Source organism: Cebus imitator, unplaced genomic scaffold, assembly GCF_001604975.1.
Source record: "Cebus imitator isolate Cc_AM_T3 unplaced genomic scaffold, Cebus_imitator-1.0 Scaffold20, whole genome shotgun sequence".
Lineage (NCBI taxonomy): Eukaryota > Metazoa > Chordata > Mammalia > Primates > Cebidae > Cebus > Cebus imitator.
Window position 1 is genome coordinate 2,036,052 of NW_016107335.1, and position 22,869 is coordinate 2,058,920.

A 22,869-nucleotide genomic window follows, 5' to 3' on the forward strand; every position below is an offset into this window, starting at 1 on the left:
AAAAAAAAAAAAAGAACTTCAGAACTTAAAGAGAGGTCTTTTGAAATAATCCAGCCAGACAAAAATAAAGAAAAAAGAATGGGCAAAGCATTCATGACATTTAGGATAACATAAAACAATAAAATATTCCAAGTATTGGTATCACTAAGGTCAAAGAGTCAAAGAAAGGATTAGCAAACCTGTTTAATGAAATAATATATGAAAAATTCCTGTCTCATAAGAGATTTAGACACTCAGATACAGCAGGCGCAACGATCTCCAAGCAAATAATCACACTATTTAAGATCAAAGATAAAGACTGAATTCTAAAAGCATCAAAAGAAAAGCAGGTAGTCATCTATAAAAGAAACCCCATCAGATTAAAAATCAAGATGACAAGCAATAGAAACAAATCCACAGAAGACCCAATTACTGGAGTTTAAACATTGTCCTAAGAAATCTACAATTATGTTCAAGAAATTAAAAAGAGAACTAAAGACTATATAAAAGAATGAAAGAAAGTTCTAGAACTAAAATAACAAAAACTGAAATTAAGAAGTCAATGGATATATTTAACAATCAGGCCAGGCATGATGGCTTACACCTGTAATCCCAGTACTTTGGGAGGCAGAGACAGGAGGATCACTTTAGGTTAGAAGTTCAAAACCAGCCTGGCCAACAAGGCAAAACCCTGTCTCTACTAAAAATACAAAAAGTTAGCTGGGCATGGTTGCGTGTGCCTGTAGTCCCAGCTACTCAGGAGGGTGAGGCAGGACAATCGCTTGAACCCAGGAGGCCACAGCTGCAGTGAGCCGAGATCGCGCCACTACGCTCCAGCCTGGGAGACAGAGCAGGACTCCGTCTCAGAAAAATAATAATAAAAGAAAAACAACTGGTCAATGCTAAAGAGATCATATTAGAAGTTAGGTCAGGTGAAAATATCTAAACTGAAGCAGAGCTATTCAAAAGGATAAACATCCAAAAAAGCACATGAGGGACATGTGGGACACAATACAAAGGTCAAACAGATTTACAGTTTGAGTCCAAGCAGGAGAGGAGAGGGAGAATGAAGCAAAAGAGATGATGGCTGAGTACTTTCCACAAAACAAGATTAAAAACACCAACCAACAAATATCTTTCTTGGTCAAGCAGCACCCTCAAGTGAGGCCAATATTACTACCCGGGGACATTTGGTAATTTATGGTGACATTTTTGGTTGTCACAACTGGGGGAACGGAGTGCTACTGACATTTAGTGGGTAGAGGCCACGGATGTTGCTAAACATCCTCCAGTGTACCGAACAGTTCCCCCCAGCAAAGGATTATCTGGTCAAAAACGTCAGTGCTAAGGTTGGAAAAGCCTGCCTAAAACTCTTCACCCTAACCTCCTCAGAGAGCCCTTCGCCTAAACGCCATCCTTAACATAGGCCCTTCCAGGTGGGATCACATTACTCTGTTTCCCTCACAGGTCTTGTCACCATCTCAGCATCCTGGTTCATGGCTTTGTTCTGCCACTGAGCAGGAACCTTGTCTGTCTTATGTGCTATCTGTATACCTGGCAAGCAGAGCAGTACCTGGTACATATACCATAAGCACTCAATAAATATGTCAGAGCCCTGGATGAATTGTTAAATAACAAAACAAAAAACTCTATGTAAAAAAGTGGACCATAAGAGAGTACAATTGCTGATTAATCAACAAAATAAAGCTATTTTAAGAAATTATCACAAGATGAAATATAAACAATAAACAAGAAATGTCATTAGTGTCTTTTACCTTCTTCACTAATAGTTAAGACACATGTTTTCTCCTTTTGCTTCATGAAACATCAGCATCATAAGCCAGGCGAGGTAGTTCACGCCTGTAACCCCAACCCTTTGGGAAACTGATGTAGGAAAACTGCATGAGGCTATAAGTTTGAAATTGGCCTCAGCAACACAAGACCCCATCTATGTAAACATTTTAAAAACTAGCTGGGCGTGGCAAGACGCACCTGTAGTCCCACCTACAGGAGGCTAGAGCAGGAAGACACCTGAGCCCAGGAGGTCAAGGCTACAGTGAGCTATGATCTTGCCACTGCACTCTAGCCTGCATCACAGACCAAGACTCAAGCTCTTAAAAAAAGAAAGAAAGAAAAAGAAAAATGAACATTATATAAATAAGGCTTCCTAGTTCTTCTGGAAACTGTATCATTATGTAAGTCAACCAAAGCCCATATTCATTCTCCAGTCTGGAAACTGCCCTTTTATCTATCTTTTCCCACACTGGTTCCAGAATAAGTAACTTACGGTGAAATCGAAAAATGTATCTAAAGCTAAATACACATACATTCTGTCGTACATAACAAATACAAAAATACATACACACACACACAGTAAAACCAAGGCATGTTTAAATGCTACAGAAAAAATGCTTATCTACAGAGCATTACCAAAACTGTTTTTACCTCTCTCTTTCTTCTTTCTTCCTGAGTACGATGTAAAAGAGAAGCCTTTTCCTCCTAAATCCAAACAGAGAAAAAAGGAGGTAAGGAAGGTTATAATTTCAATTTTAAAACTCTCATACAAAAATTAAGAGCATGTTTTCACCCAAACATGATCCTAAAGCTTATCCAATCAAGCTGTCTGACAACCAAACGAGAACATCTGAGGCACAAGAAGTTAAATGGCTTTGCAGAGGGCACTAAATCTAATACAAGTTAGTACTTCAGTAGTTTTTGAAGAATAAAATCTGATTTACTCACGTATACAAATGAGTACAGGTAAAAGGGGGGAAATGTGAATAACACAGGTGCTCTGTACCAACGTCAGAGTTCTGACTGCAACATCTTACTGGCTTTGTAAAATATTACCCCAGGGGAAACTGGGCAATGTGGAGAGGGGTCTCTTGATATCATTTCTAACAGCTGCATATGACTCTACAATTATCTCAGCAAAAATTTCAATGAAGACATCCATTTCTTTGATGAAAAATTTTTTTCATAACTAAGTTTTAAACAAAATCACTTGGTTTTAGAACAAAGTGAAAAAACAAAAGGGAAAGTTAACTTCAAATAAATGAAAAAATACACAAAAACAACCCTCTTCTCCCTCCAAATTGTTCCAGTCTTTAGTGTATGGACGTTTTATTTTTGTAAAGTTCACCCAAAATAAAATTAAAGGTCCAGTCTGGGCGAGGTGGCTCATGCCTGTAATCCCAGCACTCTTGGAGGCCAAGATGGGAGAATCACTTGAGCCCAGGAGTTTGAAACCAGCTTAGGCAATAAAGTGAAACACTGCCTCTACAAAAACTTAAAAAAAAAAAATAGCAGCATGTGCCTGTAATCCCAGCTACTAAGGGTACTGAGGTGGAAGAATCACTTAGACCCAGGAGGTCAAGGCTGCAGTGAGCTGGGATGGAGCCACTACTCTCCAGCCTAAGTGACAAAGCAAGATCCTGTCTCAAAAACAATATAAAAAGTTAAAGGTCTGAGGCACTACATATGAATCATTAGAAAAAAATAATACATTTAAATATCTTAAGAGATACACTTAATCAGAACAGTGTCAGAGAGTAGTTAAGCCGAATACACTGATATGTGAACTAACACTGTGTAGAATCAAGTTTCTTTTTTTTTTTTTTTTTTTTTTTTTTTTTTTTTTTTTTTTTTTTTTTTTTTTTTTTTTAATTAAGACAGTCTTGCTCTGTCACCCAGGCTGGAGTGCAGATGCACGATCTGGGCTTACTGCAACCTCTATCTCCCGAGTTCAAGCAATTCTCATGCCTCACCCTCCCGAGTAGGTAGGACTACAGATGCACACCACCACACCTGGCTAATTTTTGTACTTTCAGTAGAGATGGGGTTTCACCACACTGGCCAGGCTGTTCTCGAACTCCTGGCCTCAAGTGATCTGTCCACCTTGGCCTCCCAAATTTCTGGAATTACAGGTGTGAGCCACTGTGCTCGGCCTAGAATCCAGTTTCGAATTTTAAAAATGTAAAGCCAGGCCTGATGCAGAGGCTCATGTCTATAATCCCAGCACTTTGGAAAGCTGAGGTGATCAGGTCACTTGAGCTCAGGAATACGAGACCAGCCTGGGCCACATGGTGAAACCCTTTCTCTACAATAAATACAAAACAAATTAGCAGGGCATGGTGGCGCATACCTGTAGTCCCAGCTACTTGGGGGTTAAGGCAGAAAGGTCACTGGAACTGGGGAGGCTGAGGCTGCCGTGAGCCAAGATCGTACTACTGCACTCCTGCCTGGGTGACAAAGTAAGACCCTGTCTCAAAAACAAAACAAAACAAAAAAAAAAAACAAAAACAAAAAAACCCTCAAGTCAAAGAAATTACTCCTCCAGATATTTTCCATCATAGAAAATTTCACAGCTGGGCACAGTGGCTCACGCCTATAATCCCAGCACTTTGGGAGACTGAGGTAGGTGGATCACCTGAGGTCAGGAGTTCAAGACCAACCTGACCAAGGTGGTGAAGCCCTGTCTCAGTAAAAATCCAAATTTGCCAGGTGTGGTGGCTCACGTGCCTGTAATCCCAGCTACACAAGAGGCTGAGACAGGAGAATCGCTTGAATCTGGGAGGCAGAGGTTGTCGTGAGCCAAGACCGCACCACTGCACTCCAGCCTGGGCAGCAAGAATGAAACTCCTTGGGGTGGGGGGGGGAGGCGGGGAGAAAATGTCACATTCAAAAAAATTTTTATCACCTGCCCAATAGCAAAAAAAAATATTGTTTTAAACTTAATTAAAATGATTCATGATTGTTTACTTAATATTCTTTAAATAGATTCTTTAAACGTTTTAAAACGAATTTTAGACAAAGAAAAGCTGCAAAAATGGTACAAGCTCCCTTATTCCATGTCTTACTCCCTTCTACAGAAGCAGATACAATTATCAACAGGAAATTAACACTGATACAGTAACATTAACTAATCTAAAAACTTAATTAGAAATCCACCAATTTCTCCACTAATGCTGTTTATCTGTTCTAGGGTCGTATCTAGGACTCCACACTGTATTTAGCTACTATCTCTTCTTAATCTTCTTATAGCGTTCTTATCTTCACTTTTCATGTCCTGGATGCTGTCCCTCAATTTGGATTTTTCCAACACTCTCAGGATTACAGTAAGGTTATGCAATAATGATAGCATTAGATTTTAATCCACAAAATTATATGCACATACACACAATGGACTCAATACTTATATAAATAATCAAATAAATAAACAAGGGAAAAGAAAATCTTTTTTTCACAGAATGCAGTTTAAAAATGTAGAAAGAAAAAGGAAAAAAGAATCACCAAACACTACAGTAATTAACATTGCAGACAAATTCTACTAATGTATGCTAAAATTAGCAGGCAAAAGTGAGGAGAAACAGGATTTGACCAGTGTCAAAGTACCTCTCAATATACAGATCAAGTAACAAGGGAAAGACAGGGAGAAATTTTGCAGATACCAACTAAGACATAAACTGGCTCAGTAATAAAACATGGACATAATTAACTACTACTTGATACAATACAAAGGATACAATAAACTACTGTGTTAGTCTTGCCAAAAAGACTCTTTTTAACCCAAATGTATTTACCTTAAGAGGAAACCTTTTATCACTAAATGGAAAAACAGTATCTCTGGTCACAAACAGAAGGCAACCTCCCAAATTAAATACAATGAAAACTGCATTTTTACATTTTAAATTAAATTTGAAAGTGGCTGGTGCAGTGGCTCACGCCTGTAATCCCAACACTTTGGGAAGCAGAGGCCAGCAGTTCACCTGAGATCAGGAGTTCATGACCAGCCTGACCAACATGGTGAAACTCCGTCTCTACTAAAAATACAAAAATCAGCTGGCTGTGGTGGCACGCACCTGTAGTCCCAGCTACTCAAAAGACTATGGCAGGAGAATCTCTTAAACCCGGGAGGGAGAGGTTGCAGTGAGTCCAAATTCTCCCACTGCATTCCGGCCTGGGTGGCAGAGCAAGACTCCCATCTCAAAAACAAAAAAGCAAACAAACAAACAAAAAAAACCACACGAACAAGTTTATTTATGAAAAGCCCTATCTGAAACGAGATTTCTCAAAGTAAAAGAAACTTCATAATCACAATAAAAGAATATGAGAAGCTATGCCGCACAGTTTAAGAGGAAGATTAGGCTCTATTAGACAGTTTTATTTATATTTATTTTTTTAAGACAAAGTCTCGCCCTTGTCCTCCATGCTGGAGTGCAGTGGCGTGATCTCGGCTCACTGCAACCTCCACCTCCCGGGTTCAAGCCATTTTCCTGCCTTAGTCTCCCAAGGAGCTGGGATTACAGGTGCCTGCCACACCCGGCTAATTTTTGCATTTTTAGTAGAGACAGGGTTTCACCACATTGGCCAAGCTGGTCTCAAACTCCTGAGCTCAGGTGATCCACCCGCCTTGGCCTCCCAAAGTGCTGGGATTACAGGCATGAGCCACTGCGCTCGGCCGACAGTTTTATTTTTTAATTTTGATATTAAAGAATTCTAATTTACATGTTTATAATTAGATCAGTTAGGCAAATGGTATTTATTTATTTTTTTGGAGACAGGGTCTCACTCTGGCCCAGGCTGGAGTGCAGTGGTGCAATCTTGGCTTACTGCAACCTCCGCCTCCAGGGCTCAAGCCCTGCCTCAGCCTCCCGAGCAGCTGGGATTACAGGTGAGCACCACCAAGCTTGGCTAAATTTTTGTATTTTTAGTAGAGATGAGATTTCATCATGTTTATCAGGCTGGTCTCGAACTCCTAACCTCAAGTGATCTGCCTGCCTCGGCCACTCAAAGTGCTTGGATTGGATTACAGGCATGAACCACCGCACTCAGCTGTAAATTGTATTTAATTATGTTCTCTGATAGAACTGGATTCTGAAAAGGGATTCCTAACTAAAATGTCATTTGCTTTAACAAACTTTTGCTTCCACAAACCATCCACAGTCTGATCTTTTCAATGTATCCTTTTACTTGGTAACAGTCATATGTTAATAAAACAGGGTAGGTGGAGGCTGTCTCTCTCCATTCACCACTACCAGGTGGTTTAAGAAAACACTCATGGAGACCTTTAATCCTAATTCTTTTTTCTTTTCTAATTATTTTCTCCCCTTTTCTCCCACATGCCTGCTGTGTCAAATACTCCTAACTTTGTAAATGCCTTATTCAAAATACTTTCTTCAAGTTTTTCACAGTTGTTTCCTCCACGATCAAGGAAGTGAAAGTTTTACTCCACAAAGATTTGACATTCTTCTTGAGATAACAGTCAAGGAGAGACTATGCTACCAGCTTTCAGGATGAGGGAGAAGTGGGTGCTGGCAGTTACTGCCCATGACTTCACCAGGCTAGAAATCAAGTCTCCGCCTTTCACAAGAGGGATGATTTCACACTCTTGACTACAAAGTTAATATTCCTGCATACATGGCTAGTAGGACTGCCTTTTCAATACAAAAAGGGAGATTTTCGTTCTGGTAAGCTTTCTGGTGCTGGAGCACACGGACCAAATTTTCACATTAACCCCAGACACCATCTCTGCTTTTCCAATTCAACACACTTGGAGTGTATGTTATCGTTTGTCATAAAAATCAACAATAGATTTGAAAGCATTTCTTCTAATTTATGAGTTAGAAAAAAAAATGTCTCCATGGACTTGTCTATTTAGCTCATGCCTGACAAAGAGCAAAAGAGCAAAGGATTAGCTGAGTGCAGAGTATTAGTGGGCTCATCGGTCTGCAGTGAACAGAACCACATTTGTCTTCCCCGGGAACATAACAGCTGCTCAATGTATTTGTCCCAATCTAAAAATGGACAATGAGCTCGATCACTAGACAAAGGAAATCTTGTCCACTATTTTACTTACTTTGTCACTAATCTTCACTTTTAACCACAGCTTTGGCAGCAGCTTCCCATTTGGCCAATGAGCAGCTCTAGCCTTTGTGAGTAAATACAGCGCAGAGATGCAGTGTTCTCTAGGTCAGTCCTGCCACTCTGTGCATCTACTTTCAACTTGTTTGTTCCCAAAAGTTTAACACAGGTTTTGGGTGCTATGGCTTATGGTTTCAAAATAAAGTATGGGTGCACAGTTTCACACTGGGATTTGCCGTGTAACAGAATAGGTTCCCTCTCTCAGCCAGTCCATGAAAAACTGGCTTTCAAAAACCTTCATTACATTTGTTTCCTTGGATTTTCTTTGCAGCCAGCAAGTTAAAGCTGACTCCAGGGCTGGGCACAGTGGCTCACACTTATAATCGCAGCACTTTGGGAGGCTGAGGCAGAAGGATCACTAGAAACCAAGAGTTCAAGACCAGCCTGGGCCATGAAACAAGACTCCGTCTCTTAAAAAAAACAAAAGAAAAAACATATATATTTGTAGAAATTGGGTCTTACCATGTTTTATATACATATATATGTTTGTTTTTGAGACAGAGTCTCACTCTGTCACCCAGGCTGGAGGGCAGTGGCACAATCTCAGCTCGGCACAACTCCACCTCCTGGGTTCAAGCAATTCTCCTGCCTCAGCCTCCCCAGTAGCTTGTATTACCGGCACCTGCCACCATGTCTGGCCTTTTTTTTTTTTTTTAAGGTAGAGATGAGGTTTCACCATATTGGCCAGGCTGGTCTTGAACTCCTGACCTAAGGTGATCCACCCACCTCAGCCTCCGCAAGTGCTGGGATTACAGGTGTGGGCCACCACATTATATTTTAATGGTCATTTAGGTTGTTTTCAGTTTTTTGTTAATTCGAATAAAACTGTAGTGGATATCCTTGTAAATGTGTCAGCAATATCTGTAGGTTAAATTTCTAGAAACAAAACTGCTAGGTCAAAGGCTATGTGCATTCTGAATTTTAGTATTTCCAAATTGTCCTCCAAGGATATCATCCAGCATACGAAAGTGACTGCTGTCGCCTCACCTGCACAGTGCAGCAGCTAACTTTTTATGCTTTCCAAGTAACAGGCACAAAGCCTTATTTCACTGTAGTTCTAATTGTATTTTTTCTAAAATAAGTAAGGCTAAAGTTCTCATGTTTACAGGTATTTTTATTTCTCTATGCACTATTTGACCCATTTAATAATTTTTCCATTTATCTTTTTGTATTGTTTTACAAAAAATCATTTTTGTGATGTTATGAATATTCCCTTTGTCACTGTCTTTAATCTTGGTTATATTTTTCTGTGTACAAAGTTTAAATTTTTAACACTGTCAATTTTCTCACTTAAAAATGAGGCAGTTGCAGCTTAGGAATATACACACAGCATGGACTATGTATCACCCACATCACTAGCATGGATTTCTGTATACTGAATTTTTTAATGCATTGTTGTAAGCTTATTTTCATTTTTATTTTGTTCGAGACAGAGTCTCTCTGTCGCCAGGCTGGAGTGCAGTGGCCTGATCTTGGCTTACTGCAACCTCCACCTCCCAGGTGCAAGAGACTCTCCTGTCTTGGCCTCCCGAGCAGCTGGGACTATAGGCGTGCGCCACTACACCCAGCTACTTTTTGTCATTTTTTTAGTAAGGAAGGGGTTTCACCATTTTGACCAGGATGGTCATGATCTCTTGGCCTTGTGATCTGCCTGCCTCAGCCTTTCACAAGTGCTGGGATTACAGGCATGAGCCACTACGTCCAGCAGGCTTATTTTTAATAGCATACTGAAAATTCACTTTCAGAAGCTGACATTTGTTTACCAGTGTGAGTCACATGTAAATATTCATAATTGTGAATTAGGATCATTCCTACGCCTTTATTTTTTCCTCCTACTGACTGAGCCTGACTTGAGTTTTTAAAAGGGTCATTTTTAAAGTCTAAATATGAAGACTGTCTTACAATTGAGGACATCAACTATAAATAGGGCTGTCTTCACATATAATAAGGACTGAATTAATATGTCACTGGAGTCCGCTTTATTTTTTGGCTGCTGAATAAGTTATAAGGCATTCACTCTGATACTCCATATGTGGAATGTCACGTAGCTCTTCAAAGGAATGTGGTAGCTCTATCTGTACTGATCAGGAACGGTCTCTGACGTGTATTATTAAGGGGACAGGAGAAGTGTAACAATCTGTTTAATATGCTCTAGCTTCCATTTTTTCAAAAAGAAGGAAATTTACACACCCATGAGATTATATATGTAGCGAACAGCTCTGATAGGATGTGTAAAAATCCCAAAGTAGAGTGTGAGTATCAGAATTAAAGCATTGGGGCGGACACAGTGGCTCATGCCTATAATGCTAGCACTTTGGGAGGCCGAGGCAGGCTGATCACTTGAGATCAGGACACCAGCCCAGCAACAGAGTGAAACCCTGTTTCTACAAAAAAAAATTCAAAAATTAGCCAGGGATGGTGGCATGCGCCTATAGTCCCAGGTAGTTAGGAGGCTGAGGCACAAGAATCGCTTGAACTGGGAGGTAGAGGTTGTGGTGAGCCGAGATAGAGCCACTGCACTCCAGCCTGGCGAAAAAGCAAGCCTCCCCGTCTCAAAAAAAAAAAAAAAAAAAAAAAAAAAAACTGGGGGTGTGAGGAGTGAAGGAGATGAAAGGCAAGAAAACTCTAGTATTTTATTTGAATTTTTATATTCCCCCATTTGAATGATTACCCATGTACAAGTAGTATTTTCTCACTTTTTTTTAGAGTAACAAAGTAATAACAGCAATATGAGAACAAGTTCTAAAAGCAGCTCCATATACTGAGGAATAAGTTCGCCACTAAGTGGCTGGGAGGAAAAGGGCAAGTGAGCTACCAGCAAAAAGCACATCTGGACTTTGAAAAAGTACTAAACTTCCTACTGATTAACAAATTTTGGAGCTTAAGTACTGTCTTATCTTCTCTGAACATTAAATATGGCCACACCTTACAAATGCCTTTTACCAAGATGATTTTCTTTTCGTCTTACCAAGATGATTTTAAATGGGGGGAAGTGCTTTCTTCACTAAATAAATTTAGTGGTAGCAAAGTTTATTCTTTACTTGAAATACTAAAGCATACATACTTTAAATCAGATTTCATTAAACCCTCAGAATAAAAAAAAGTTTTTTTTTTTTTTTTGAGACGGAGTTTCACTGTTGTGACCTAGACTGGAGTGCAGTGGCACGATCTCGGCTCACCGTAACCTCCGCCTCCTGGGTTCAAGCAATGCTCCTGCCTCAGCCTCCCGAGTAGCTGGGACTACAGGCGCGTACCACCATGCTGGGATTATAGGCGTGAGCCACTGTGCCCAGCCCAGAATAAAAAATTTTATGTTCAAAAACTAGAGTATGTCAAAGTAAATTTCAAAAGACCACATGCCCAAATAGAACAACTGTTAGAATTTTTGTAAATATCATGATTTAAAAATAAATAAACAACCATGAGGTTTGTTTCATCTATTTGGCTTATGTTCCTTTAACAATTTACTCAATTTACACAGAATTATCAACATCACATGTTTCAGGTCAGTATTTTCTGGCTCTCATGCAATAACACAATGCTAGCCATTTTATACATTTCAAAGAATATTGCCTTTGAGGAAATGAAAATGTTAAAAGTTAACACTTGTGGACAATGCATAAGCTGCAATTTGTGTGGGGGGGGGGTTGTTTTTTTAGCAGGTCTACATGAAATAAGAGCCTCTATGAAAATATGAGAACCACCAATTTCACATATGCAAAACTTCCTTAAGGATGCAGCATAAGTAACTAAAATCCTATTTATAAGGCGGAATGTACAACATGATGCAAATTCAAAACACATTTTTTTTTCTGAGGCAGAGTCTCGCTCTGTCACCCAGTCTGGAGTGCAACGGTACAATCTCTGCTCACAGTAGCTGGAATTACAGGCACCACCACGTCTGGCTAATTTTTTGTACTTTTAGTGGAGATAGGGTTTCACCATGTTGGTCGGGCTGGTCTCGAACTGCTGACCTCAAAGGACTGGGATTACAGGCGTGAGCCACAGCACCCAATTCAAAACAAAATTTTTAAAATGCTAGGAGAATATTTGACCATTTACCATCATAAAGATGGGGAAAAAACTGACTGTGCTTTAACAGCATTTCCTTTCTAAGGGATAGAGGGGCTTCCAAATAGGTAGTTATTAAATACATTTCAGTATGCCCCACATTTCCTAGTATAAATATTATTTTATAATTGTAAAAGCTCATTTTTAAAAATAAAGTCTAACTGACTATAACCAGTTATAGATTTCTTTGGTCCTTCTCCACTCTCTCTGCTTCACTTACTAGAGAAAAAATAAAGTATCCAACGTAAAATGCAATAATTTAAATGTCACAACGGCCGTGCATGGTGGCTCACGCCTGTAATTCAAGCACTGTGGAGGCCAAGGCGAGCGGATCACCTGAGGTCAGGAGTTGGAGGCCAGTCTGGCCAACATGGTGAAACCCTGTCTCTACTACAAGTACAAAAATTAGCCAGGTGTGGTGGTGTGCACTTATAATCCCAGCTACTCGGGAGGCTGAGAAGGGAGAATCACTTGAACTTGGGAGGTGTAGGCTGCCATAAGCCAAGGTCGCACCAGTGCACTCCAGAATGGGAGACAGGGCCAGACCTAGTGGGAGAGGAGGAGAAGGGAGGGAAGAGAGGGAGATAGGGGAGGGGGTAGATTGGGGGGAGGGAGAGCGGGGAAGGGAGGGGAGAGGAGGAGAAAGGAGGAGAGGGGAAAGGAGGGGAGAGAGGATGGACAGACCCTCTGAAGCTCAATGCAACTTAAGTCTCTACAATCAAAGATGCCAACATCACCTTTAATTGCTTGGATTAGGAAACAGAAATCAACACTATTGTCCTAGGGAACAAAGTATCAAAAGCCTTAATATAATGTGCATACCCTGACCAAGCAATTCACCTTCTACAATTTTTCCTAAAAAATGATTATAAATTCTTGGCCATCACACATTGTTTCACAATAAAAGAGAAACAAACTACATGCCTAAAACTAAAGAACAAACATGTATAGTTCATGCAAAGTTCATATCAAGAGCATGTATACTAGTTTTTAAAAATAAAAGTTTGATGTTAGACAACAAAACAACTGGCCAGGCATGGTAGCTCACACCTGTAAATCCCAGCACAATGAGAGGCCAAGACAGGAGAATTGCCTGACCCCAGGAATTTAAGACCAGCCTGGGCAACAAATCAACACTCCATCTCTACAAATAATAAAAAATTAGCTGGGTCGCAGCTTCCTGGGACGCTGAGGCAGGGGGATCACTTGTGCCCAGGAGTTTGAGTTTACAGTGAGCTGAGAGGGAACCACTGCACTCCAGCTTGGATGATAAGAGTAAGATCCTGTCTCGAAAAAGAAGAAAGAGAGAAGAGAGGGAGAAAGAGAAAGAAAAGAAAAAAACAATTCAGCCCTCGACTTTGCCACAATCAAGAGCACAAATGTGTTATGGTCAATCCATAGGACAGACTCATGGCTATAGCATATCAGGTACGGACGCTCTGCCAACAAGCCCTACTTTCTGACACATTGCTTTGCTCATTTCCCTTGTATAAACCTGTTGTCTGATGATGCTTCCATCCACATGAATCTCCCGCATGTTCCTCATTCTCTGCCATTTTTTTTTTTTTTTTTTTTTTTGATGGAGTCACCCAAGCTGGAGTACAGTGGCGCAATCCTGGCTCATTGCAACCTCTGCCTCCAGGGTTCAAGCAATTCTCCTGCCTCAGCCTCCTGAGTAGCTGGGAGAGGCATAAGCCACCCTGTCCGGCTAATGTTTGTATTTTTAGTGGAGATGGGGTTTCTCCATGTTGGACAGGCTTGTCTCGAATTCCTGACCTCAGGTGATCCACCCACCTCGGCCTCCCAAAGTGCTTGGATTACAGGTGTGAGCTACAACGCCTGGCCCATTCTGTTCTTTATGTAAATACTGTGGTCCTTTAGTTTTGCATCGAGCACACAGGCAGAAAACTTCCCCTGCTGACGTCCTCTCATCTCACAAGTTCAGTGACCACTGACTGACGCACTCCCAACGTCCATCCAAGCTCCAGAGCAGCATGTGCAACTGCCTACTACACATTCCCACAAGCGCCTCCAACATGCCTCTTGGAATTCAGCACTGCCTCCCCTCCAAAACCTGCCATTTCATCTCAGTGAATGAGTCACTATCGACTCCAGTCAGATACCTGTGATTCTACCCTTTTTGTTCTGTCCCATCACCAGCAGATCTCATCAATTCTAAGTCCTCCACATCTCCTGAGCCCCTCCCCTCCACCTGGGTTTTAGGCCCTCACTGCTCCTCAGGCACAAGCGTCGGTGCTTCTCCCTTGGCTCCCCTGCCTTCAGGCTCGCCTCCCTGGAACCAAACAACCAAACCACCCCACGCATCTCTAAAACCTAAGTCTCATTAATGCACTGAAAACCCTTTAGTGGCTTTCCAATCCTCCCTGAATATGCCTTAGTGTGGCCTACAGTACCTCACAGCTCTGTCCCTGACTACCTCTCCCAGGCCTCTCTTCTACTTTCTCCACCCCCTTTGCACACCCACATTCTGGCCACCACCTGGAGCTGACCACCGCGTCCCCACAGCTGGACACCTTTGCCCATGCTGTCCCTCCAACTGGTGACAGTCATGTTAATATGTAAATAGTCCTAAGAATCCCACCTAGTCCAGCACATAAAAACTGATATTTGCTTGGTGCTCTAAAAACAGGATATATACATGGTACTAGAACAGAAGGTCAACAAACTTCCGGGTACAAGACTGTCCAGAAGCGTTCTCACACAGCCACTTTACTTTGATACTCTACTGCTTGTCACTTCACTCGCCTCTCCTCCCCATCCTGCTGCGGCTACCTCCTGCCCCACTGATGTCACGGTGACAAACCAAGGACTCACCCCAAAATCACTGACTCCCCTTGGTCCAACTGCACAGCCCCCTCTTCTCTCCAAAGGCAAATGGATTAAAAAGCTAACTGATCTAAATAAGTGAACTTACACTGTTATAAATAAATAACTCCTTATGGGTTCTACAAGGCTTTTTTGAGGAAGATGCATAAACTGCCTAATAGATAGTATTTCAGGCAGGATAATGCAGGAACCTAAATGTTTCCAAGCAGCGTAAGGAAAAAGATAACAGTTCACAAGAAAAGCCAGCATATGATCAGGAGGCATCATCCAAAAAAAATGGCATTTTAAGTCAGTTCTCTATTTTACCTGTTTTTTAAGCTGCTCCTAGTTTGCCAATTTCTTTGTTACATTTCCAAAGAGCTACACAATTTTCTCCGAGTGAACTCACGTTCACCAAAACGTACGTTGACAATGCCTACTCTTCAACTCACTGTTATTATTTAAGTAGCTGATAACTGCAGATACGGAAGGAAAGAGGTAAGAAGGAAAACCACAATTTTTAATTCCTAAAAGGGTAGACAAAACATAGCATATCTGTCTTGAGTACTAGCATTTACGACATAGCTAAAGCTGACATTCCCTTCCACGGTGGCTTTAGGATTCTTTCCACAAATGCTTTGCTGTCACTTCCCTTCAGGAGGAAGAGCCTGATTCCCCTCACCCTGAGAGTGTGCTGGGCAAACACACTATGACCAAAGTCAGTGTGTGGCTTTGAGACGGCCAGTCACCACAGGTTCTGCCCTTCCTCCCTGCTCTCTCTGGTCATCAGCTTAGTGGGAAGCCAGCTGCCAGGAGGACACAGTATCCCGAAGGAGCCCTGCAAGAGGCAGAGAACTGACTCTCCTGCCAACGGCCAGCACTAACTTGCAGGCTTGTGAACAAGTCAGCCCAGAAGTGGATCCTCCAGCCCAGTCAAGGCCTCAGCTGCCTGAGCCTCAGAGACCCAGTTCTCCGTCTGCCCCACAGAACTGAGCAAGGTAACAAAAATGTATTGCTTCAAGCTCTATTACACACGCAATACAAAACCAGTATCTTTATTTTATTCACTGGAAATTAAGAAATTGGGAAAGTAGCTATCTTAGCTACCTTAACTTCAGATTAACATAATTTAAATGCAGACTCAATACTGTTTTGTAATCTACTTCTTTTCATTAACAGTAAATCATGTTCATAAATATAAGTATGCTAACTTGATAAACATTAATATTAATATATATTATGACCACTTTAAATGGACACACAGTATTCCACTGCATTGTTATATTAACAATTATTTAACAAATGTCCAGTATTTAGACATTTAATCTGTTTTAATATTTTTCAATATCATAAGTAATGCCATAAATCACCTTTCCCATGTATCTTCTCCTACGCATATTAGTTCACTAGAGTAAATGTTTACGTTTCTAAACTTAGAAATTTGTTCTACTGGATTAGACTGGCCATATTCTGTTAGACTCTTTTTAAGTCTCTTTTTTTTGAGACAGTCTAACTTGTCACCCAGGCTTGAGTGCAATGGCATGATCTCGGCTCACTGCAACCTCCACCTCCCGGGTTCAAGCAATTCTCCCACTTCTGCCTCCTGAGCAGCTGAGATTTCAGGTGTCTGCCACTATGCCCAGCTTGTTTTTGTATTTTTAGTAGAGATGGGGTTTCACTAAACAGTTGACCAGGCTGGTCTCAAACTCCTGACCTCAAGTGATCTGCCAAGTGTAATCCCAAAATGCTGGGATTACATGCATGAGCCACCACGCCTCGCCTTGTTAGACTCTTGATAAATCTGTCATAAGCATCCCCAGGTAGGCTGTGCCCAGTGTCTGTACACCCTCAGCACCAGCAGGCATTACCGCCTGTAATTTGAGCCCCACTAAAGGTGATGGGCTGTGGAAAGCATGGTGGCATTTGGAGGCTGAGACAGGAGAACAGGGGCATGCAGCAAGCAGCTGCTTTAAAGGCAGTTTAAAACAAGGGCCACAGTCAAAGAATAAGATGCCCAACTTCCAAATTCCTAGGTGCCTACGTTCTACGATAGAAGGATAAGAAAAGTCACAGAGGGAACTCTTTACAGCTTTGCAAGAACTTTTGAGGCTCTTCTACAGTCTTATGAGGCCATCTATGTTTTAGCCTTTTCAGAATCCTAGTTGGCACTTCACACTGTAACTAAAGAAAATCAGCACACATTCAAGTGGTCAAAACCAGGTAGGGCTACGATAAGGCAAGCCAGATGCCTACGGCACAAATTCAAGGAGGCACTCCCTCCGAGGGATGCGCCAGTGCAAGGTCGGTCTCTGCATGAACCTGAGAGTTAGTATCTCTTTACATTCTACATGGTGTTTTACCAACGTCCCTGTAGGCCCAGATTTAATGTCCAAAGATTATTAGACAATTAGTCTTAAGTCTCAGTCCTTCAACTCTGCTTGCTTTCTATCTTAAAAACTCAGACTTAAGAATTCCTGGCCAGACATGCTAGCTCATTCCTGCAATCTCAGCACTTTGGGAGGCCAAGGAGGGCAGGTCACTTGAGGTCAGGAGTTCGAGACCAGCCTGGCCAACATGGTGAAACCCCCATCTCTACTAAAAATACAAAAATTAGCTGGGTGTGGTGGCAGGTGCCTGTAATCACAGCTACTCGGAGGCTGAGGCAGGAGAATTGCCTGAACCGGGGAGGCAAAGGTTGCAGTGAGCTGAGATCGCGCCACCCCTATGGTAATGCCTGTGAATAGCTACTGCTCTCCAGCCTGGGAGATGGTGAGAACCTGTCTCTTAAAGAGGTTTAAAAAAAAAGAAAAAAGAAAAAAAAAAAAGAACTAATTTGATGTTAGAAAATATTTTGACTTTGATACCAAATCTGTAAGAAAAAGCTTTTATGTTCCACTGCAATGTATAGGGAGCATTACACCACCACATGCATTACACGCCTGCTTTTTAAAACAAAATAGCACGAAACGTTTTAAGTGAAAATATTCTTGGTAAGCCCTTCAATTAAACAACAGAGGGCAGTTTTACAGAGCTAAACAATCAAGTTCTTATAATCTTAACAGTCTAGACCTATCAAAGGGGAAGAATTAAAACTATAGTAGTTGAGGCTGGGCAGGGTGCCTCACACCTGTAATCCCAGCCCTTTGGGAGGCTGAGGTGGGCAGATCATTTGAGGTCAGGAGTTCGAGGCCAGCACGGCAAAACCCCATCTCTACTAAAAATACAAAAAAAAAATCAGTCGGGCGTAGTGGTGGGCATCTGTAATCCCAGCTACTCGGGACGCTGAGACAGGACAATCCAGAGATGGAAGTGGCAGTGAGATCACACCACTGTACACCGGGCACTCCAGCCTACTAGGCAACAGAAGGAATCTCTGTCTCAAAACAAAAAACAACAACAACAACAACGACAACAGCAAAACTATCGTAATTGGTTTTGGTAGGCCCTAGAGTATCCTCATTGTATAAGGTCAATATCACCCAATACCAAAACCAGACAAAAGGCATCACAAAAAAACCATCAACTGATGCCCCTTATCAAAAAAGATGCAAAAATCCTGAACAAAATATTAACAACCTCAATCTAACAATGTATACAAAGGACTATGCATCACAATCAAGTGGGATTTATCCCGGTTACGCAAGACTGGTTCAATATTTTGAAATGACTTTCTAAGATGATCCATCATATCCACAGACTGCAGAAAGAAAACCACGTAACAGTAACAGGCGCAGAAAAAGCATCTGGCAAAACCCAACACTCACTGACGATTTTAAAAAAAAAAAAAGAAAGAAAGAAAAACCTCTGCAAACCAGGAATAGAGGGGAATTTCCCCAATTTGATAAAGAACAAAAAACCCAGCATATTTAATGATGAGAAACTCAAAGCCTTCCCACTAAGATCAAGAACAAGGCAAGTTCTCACCACTACTTTTGAACTATAATCCTAGCTAATGCAGTAAGACAAGAAAATAAAATGCATTGCATTTTTTTCTAAGATGGTCTTAGAAAAAAAGGCGTACAGATCAGGAAGGAAGAAATAAAACAGTCTTTGGTTGCAAATAAAATGATTATCTGTGCGGAAAATTCCAAATATCAACCAAAAAACCCCCTCCTGGAACTAAAAAGTGACTATAACAAGATTTCAGGACACAGGGTTAATATACGAAAGTCAATTGTTCTCTACAAATAAGTGATGCACTGGAATTTGAAACTGAAACACAATACTATTCACATTAGCACCCCCCAAAAATACGTAGGTATAAATCGAATCTATCAAAAAATGTATAAAGTCTATATGTGGAAAATTACATAAGCGATGAAAGAACTAAAAGAACTAAACAAATTAAGAGATATTCCATATTCATAGACAGGAAGGCTCAACACTCTCAAGATTTTAGTTCTTCCCCACTTGATCTACCAATTCAATGCAATCCCAATAAAAATTCCAACAGGTTTTTTTTTTTTTTTTTTGGTGAATATCAACAAAGCAACTCTTACGGAGAGACAAAATATCCAGAATAGCCAACACAACACTAAAGAAGAAAGTCGAGGGACTGACTCTACCAGACTTCAAGGCTTACTATGGTTGGGTGCAGTGACTCACACCTCTGAGTCCCAGCACTTTGGGAGGCCGAGGCAGCTGGATCACTTGAGGTCAGGAGTTCGAGACCAGCCTGGCCAACATGGTGAAATCCTGTTTCTACTAAAAACACAAAAATTAGCCAGGTGTGGTGGAACATGCCTGTAATCTCAGCTACTCAGGATGCTGAGGTAGAAGAATCACCTGAACCCAGAAGGCAAAGGTTGCAGTGAGCCGAGATCACGCCACTAGCCATTGCACACCAGGGGCAACAAGAGACTCGGTCTCACACACACACAAAAAAGTTACAATATATACATAGTAAGTAGTATAGTTTGCTATAAACCTACAGTAATCAACATGGTATGGTATTGACAAAAAAGAGATACAGATCAATGGAGGAGAGAGTAGAGACATAACAGAGCTTAGAAACAGATCCATAAAAATACAGCCAACTCATCATTGACAAAGGAGCAAAGGCATTCCATGGAACGAGGGAATGTCTTTTCAGAAGATATTGTGCTAACTGGACATCTAGAAACAACAAAAAAAATAAAAATCTAGACACAGATTTTATACTCTTCACAAAAATTAACTCAAAATAGATCAGACCTAAATGTAAAACACAGGATTATAAAATTACTAGAACATACAAAAAAATCTAAGTTACCTTGGGTTTGGTAATAACTTTTTACATACAACACCAGAAGCATGATCCATGAAAAACATTGCTAAGTTGGACTTCATTAAAATTCAATAGTTATCAAATGTCACAAATGTACCACACAGATACAAGATGTAAACAACAAAGCAAACAGCATGCAGGGGAGAGGTGGTTTTGAGGACTCTATAGTTTCCTTTCGATTTTTCTGTAAACCTTAAACTACTCTTTAAAAAATTAGTGTATTAATTGATAAAAAATAAAGTAAAAAGAAATAAGCTGTCAAGCCATGAAAAGACATGGAGGAAGCTTAAATGCATATTACCAAGTGATAGAAGTCAATCTGAAAAGATTACATAAGGTATGATTCCAACTACATGACATTCTAAAAAAGGCTAGAGTAGAAACAGTAAAAAGATCAGTGGTTGTCAGGTGTTGTGGGGATGGATGAATATGCACAGCACTGAGGATTTATTTTCTCTCTCTTTTTTTTTTTTTTGGAGACAGAGTCTCACTCTTGTCACCTAGGCTGGAGTGCAGCAGTACGATGTCAGCTCACTGCAACCTCCGCCTCCCGGGTCCAAGTGATTCTCCTGCCTCCACCTCCCGAGTAGCTGAGGTTACAGCCACCCACCACCACGCCTGGCTAATTTTTGTATTTTTAGTAGAGACAGAGTTTTACCATGTTGGCCAGGCTGGTTTCGAACTCCTGACCTCAGGTGATCAACCCACCTCAGCCTCCCAAAGTGCTGGGATTACAGGCATGAGCCACCATGCCGGGCCTCTTTTTTCCTTTTTATTTTTTTGGAGACAGAGTCTTGCTCTGTTGCCCAGGCTGGAGTGCAGTGGCACAATACAGGCTCACCGCACCCTCCACCTCTGGGATTACTCAAGCTATTCTCCTGCCTCATCCTCTTGAGTAGCTGGGATTACAGGAGAGCACCACCACGCCCAGCTCATTTTCAGTATTTTTAGTAGAGGTGGGGTTTCACCATGCTGGCCAGGCTGGTCTCAAACTCCTGACCTCCCTCCAGTGATCCACCCGCCTCATCCTCCTAAAATGCTGGGATTACAGGTGTGAACCACTGTGCCTGGCCAGCACTGAGGATTTCCACGACAATGAAACTATTCTGTATAATGTTGTAAGGGTAGATACATGCCATCATACGTTTGTCAAAACCCAGACAATTCACAACATACGGTGTGAACCCAAATATACGCCATGGACTTGAGTTAATAACACCACATCAGTATTGGTTTATCAATTGTGACCAATGATCCACATTAATGCCAGATGCTAATAACAGAGAAAAGTGAGGTCAGGGAGATGAGGCATACAGAAATCCTATCCTTTCCTTGATTGTAAACCTGAAACTGCTCTAAAACATAAAGTCTATTTAAAAAAAAAAAAAACAAAAAACACCGATCAAACATTAAAGTGATCTTAATTCTAGTCCCGGCTGGGCGCAATGGCTCACGCCTGTAATTCCAGCACTTTGGGAGGGCAAGGCAGGTGGATCACGAGGTCAAGAGATTGAGACCATCCTGGCCAACATGGTGAAACCCCGTCTCTAAAAAAATAAAATAAAATAAATAAGCAAATAAATAAAATTTTACTCCCACTACTATCAGATCTATGAAAACTCACAAAGTTTCAGTTCCTCCATCTACAAACTTTTCTATATCTATATTCACCCCTATTTTAAGTCTCGAAATATTTCTAATTGCCTGCTCACACTCACTTCTGTCCACTCTTCTGTATTTTCAAAGACTCTGATAGCTAAACCACTCCTGTCGCCCCTACATTTTTAACTGCTTCCTTCCCAGTCTATAAACTTAAGCTTCCCCCATGCCCTCAAAAAAAAAAAAAACCAAAAAAAAACACCTCTTCCTGAGACCCTGAATTTCCCTCTATCATCCAATCTACTGGCCCTTTTCAAAAAAGGTCTACCCTGTCCCCTCCCCACTGCCCCTGCCTTTTTTTTTTCTTTTTTTAAGAGATGGGGTCATGCTGTGTGGCCCAGGCTGGAGTGCTGTGGCATGATCACAGCTCATGACACCTTAACTCCCGGGCTCCAACGATCCCCCCGCCTCGGCTTTCGTCGTAGTGGATTATGGGAGAGTGCCACAGCATCCGGCCTTGGTCTGCTGTGTTCCTGGCTTCCCATTCACTCTTCCATGTGCTATGCTCTTGACTTTCAACTCTGACTACCCTAGAGAACGTCCTCTTCTTCCCAGCTCCACAGTCAGTGGGCTTGCTGTGCACCCAGCACTGCCAGTCACTCCTCCCTCCTTGAGATTTACTCCCTGGACACCACTCTCCTCCACTCCCAGAGGTGTGACTCTTTTGTAAGACCCCCAACCCCCACACATAGTAAATGCTGCAGTACCTCACAAACGCCGCTCTGTCCCAAACTCCATGCCCTCTGAGAGAACTGTGTTCTAGGCCCCAGTCTGCTAATAACCCCCAAATCTGCATCTCCATCTCAGGTTCCTCCCTGTGTACATCCCACAGGAACCTAGGCATTCCTTCAACAACCACTCCCCACTTCTTGAAGAATCTACGCCAGCCCTTAGGCACAGCTAGACTGCTCCATTTGAACCAAGCCTCCAAGCCCTCCTCAGACTGAGCTCATCAGGTGGAAACACAACGCAGGCCAATCAGACCTTCCTGAAAAGTGGTAATTATGATCTAACTTTCTCGACACATAAGCTAGGAAATCATGTGTGTGAAATGGAGAGAGCCAGTCTGCAGAGCCGGGAATGAAGGAGACAGAAAGAAAGGAGTGCACACAGCTCCAGGAGAGAGGCAAGTGACTCCTGCGGTG

General features: G+C 41.6%; 1 protein-coding gene across 1 annotated transcript in view; it reads right to left on the minus strand.

Annotated features, from left to right (window-relative positions):
* The window catches only part of UBE3C (ubiquitin protein ligase E3C), a 122,629-nt gene that overhangs the window by 95,577 nt on the left and 4,183 nt on the right, over positions 1-22,869 (minus strand). Inside the window, exon 2 of the mRNA XM_017519463.2 lies at positions 2,425-2,478. Within this exon, the coding sequence (XP_017374952.1) occupies positions 2,425-2,478 (54 nt within the window). The remainder of the gene's footprint in view (positions 1-2,424; positions 2,479-22,869) is intronic.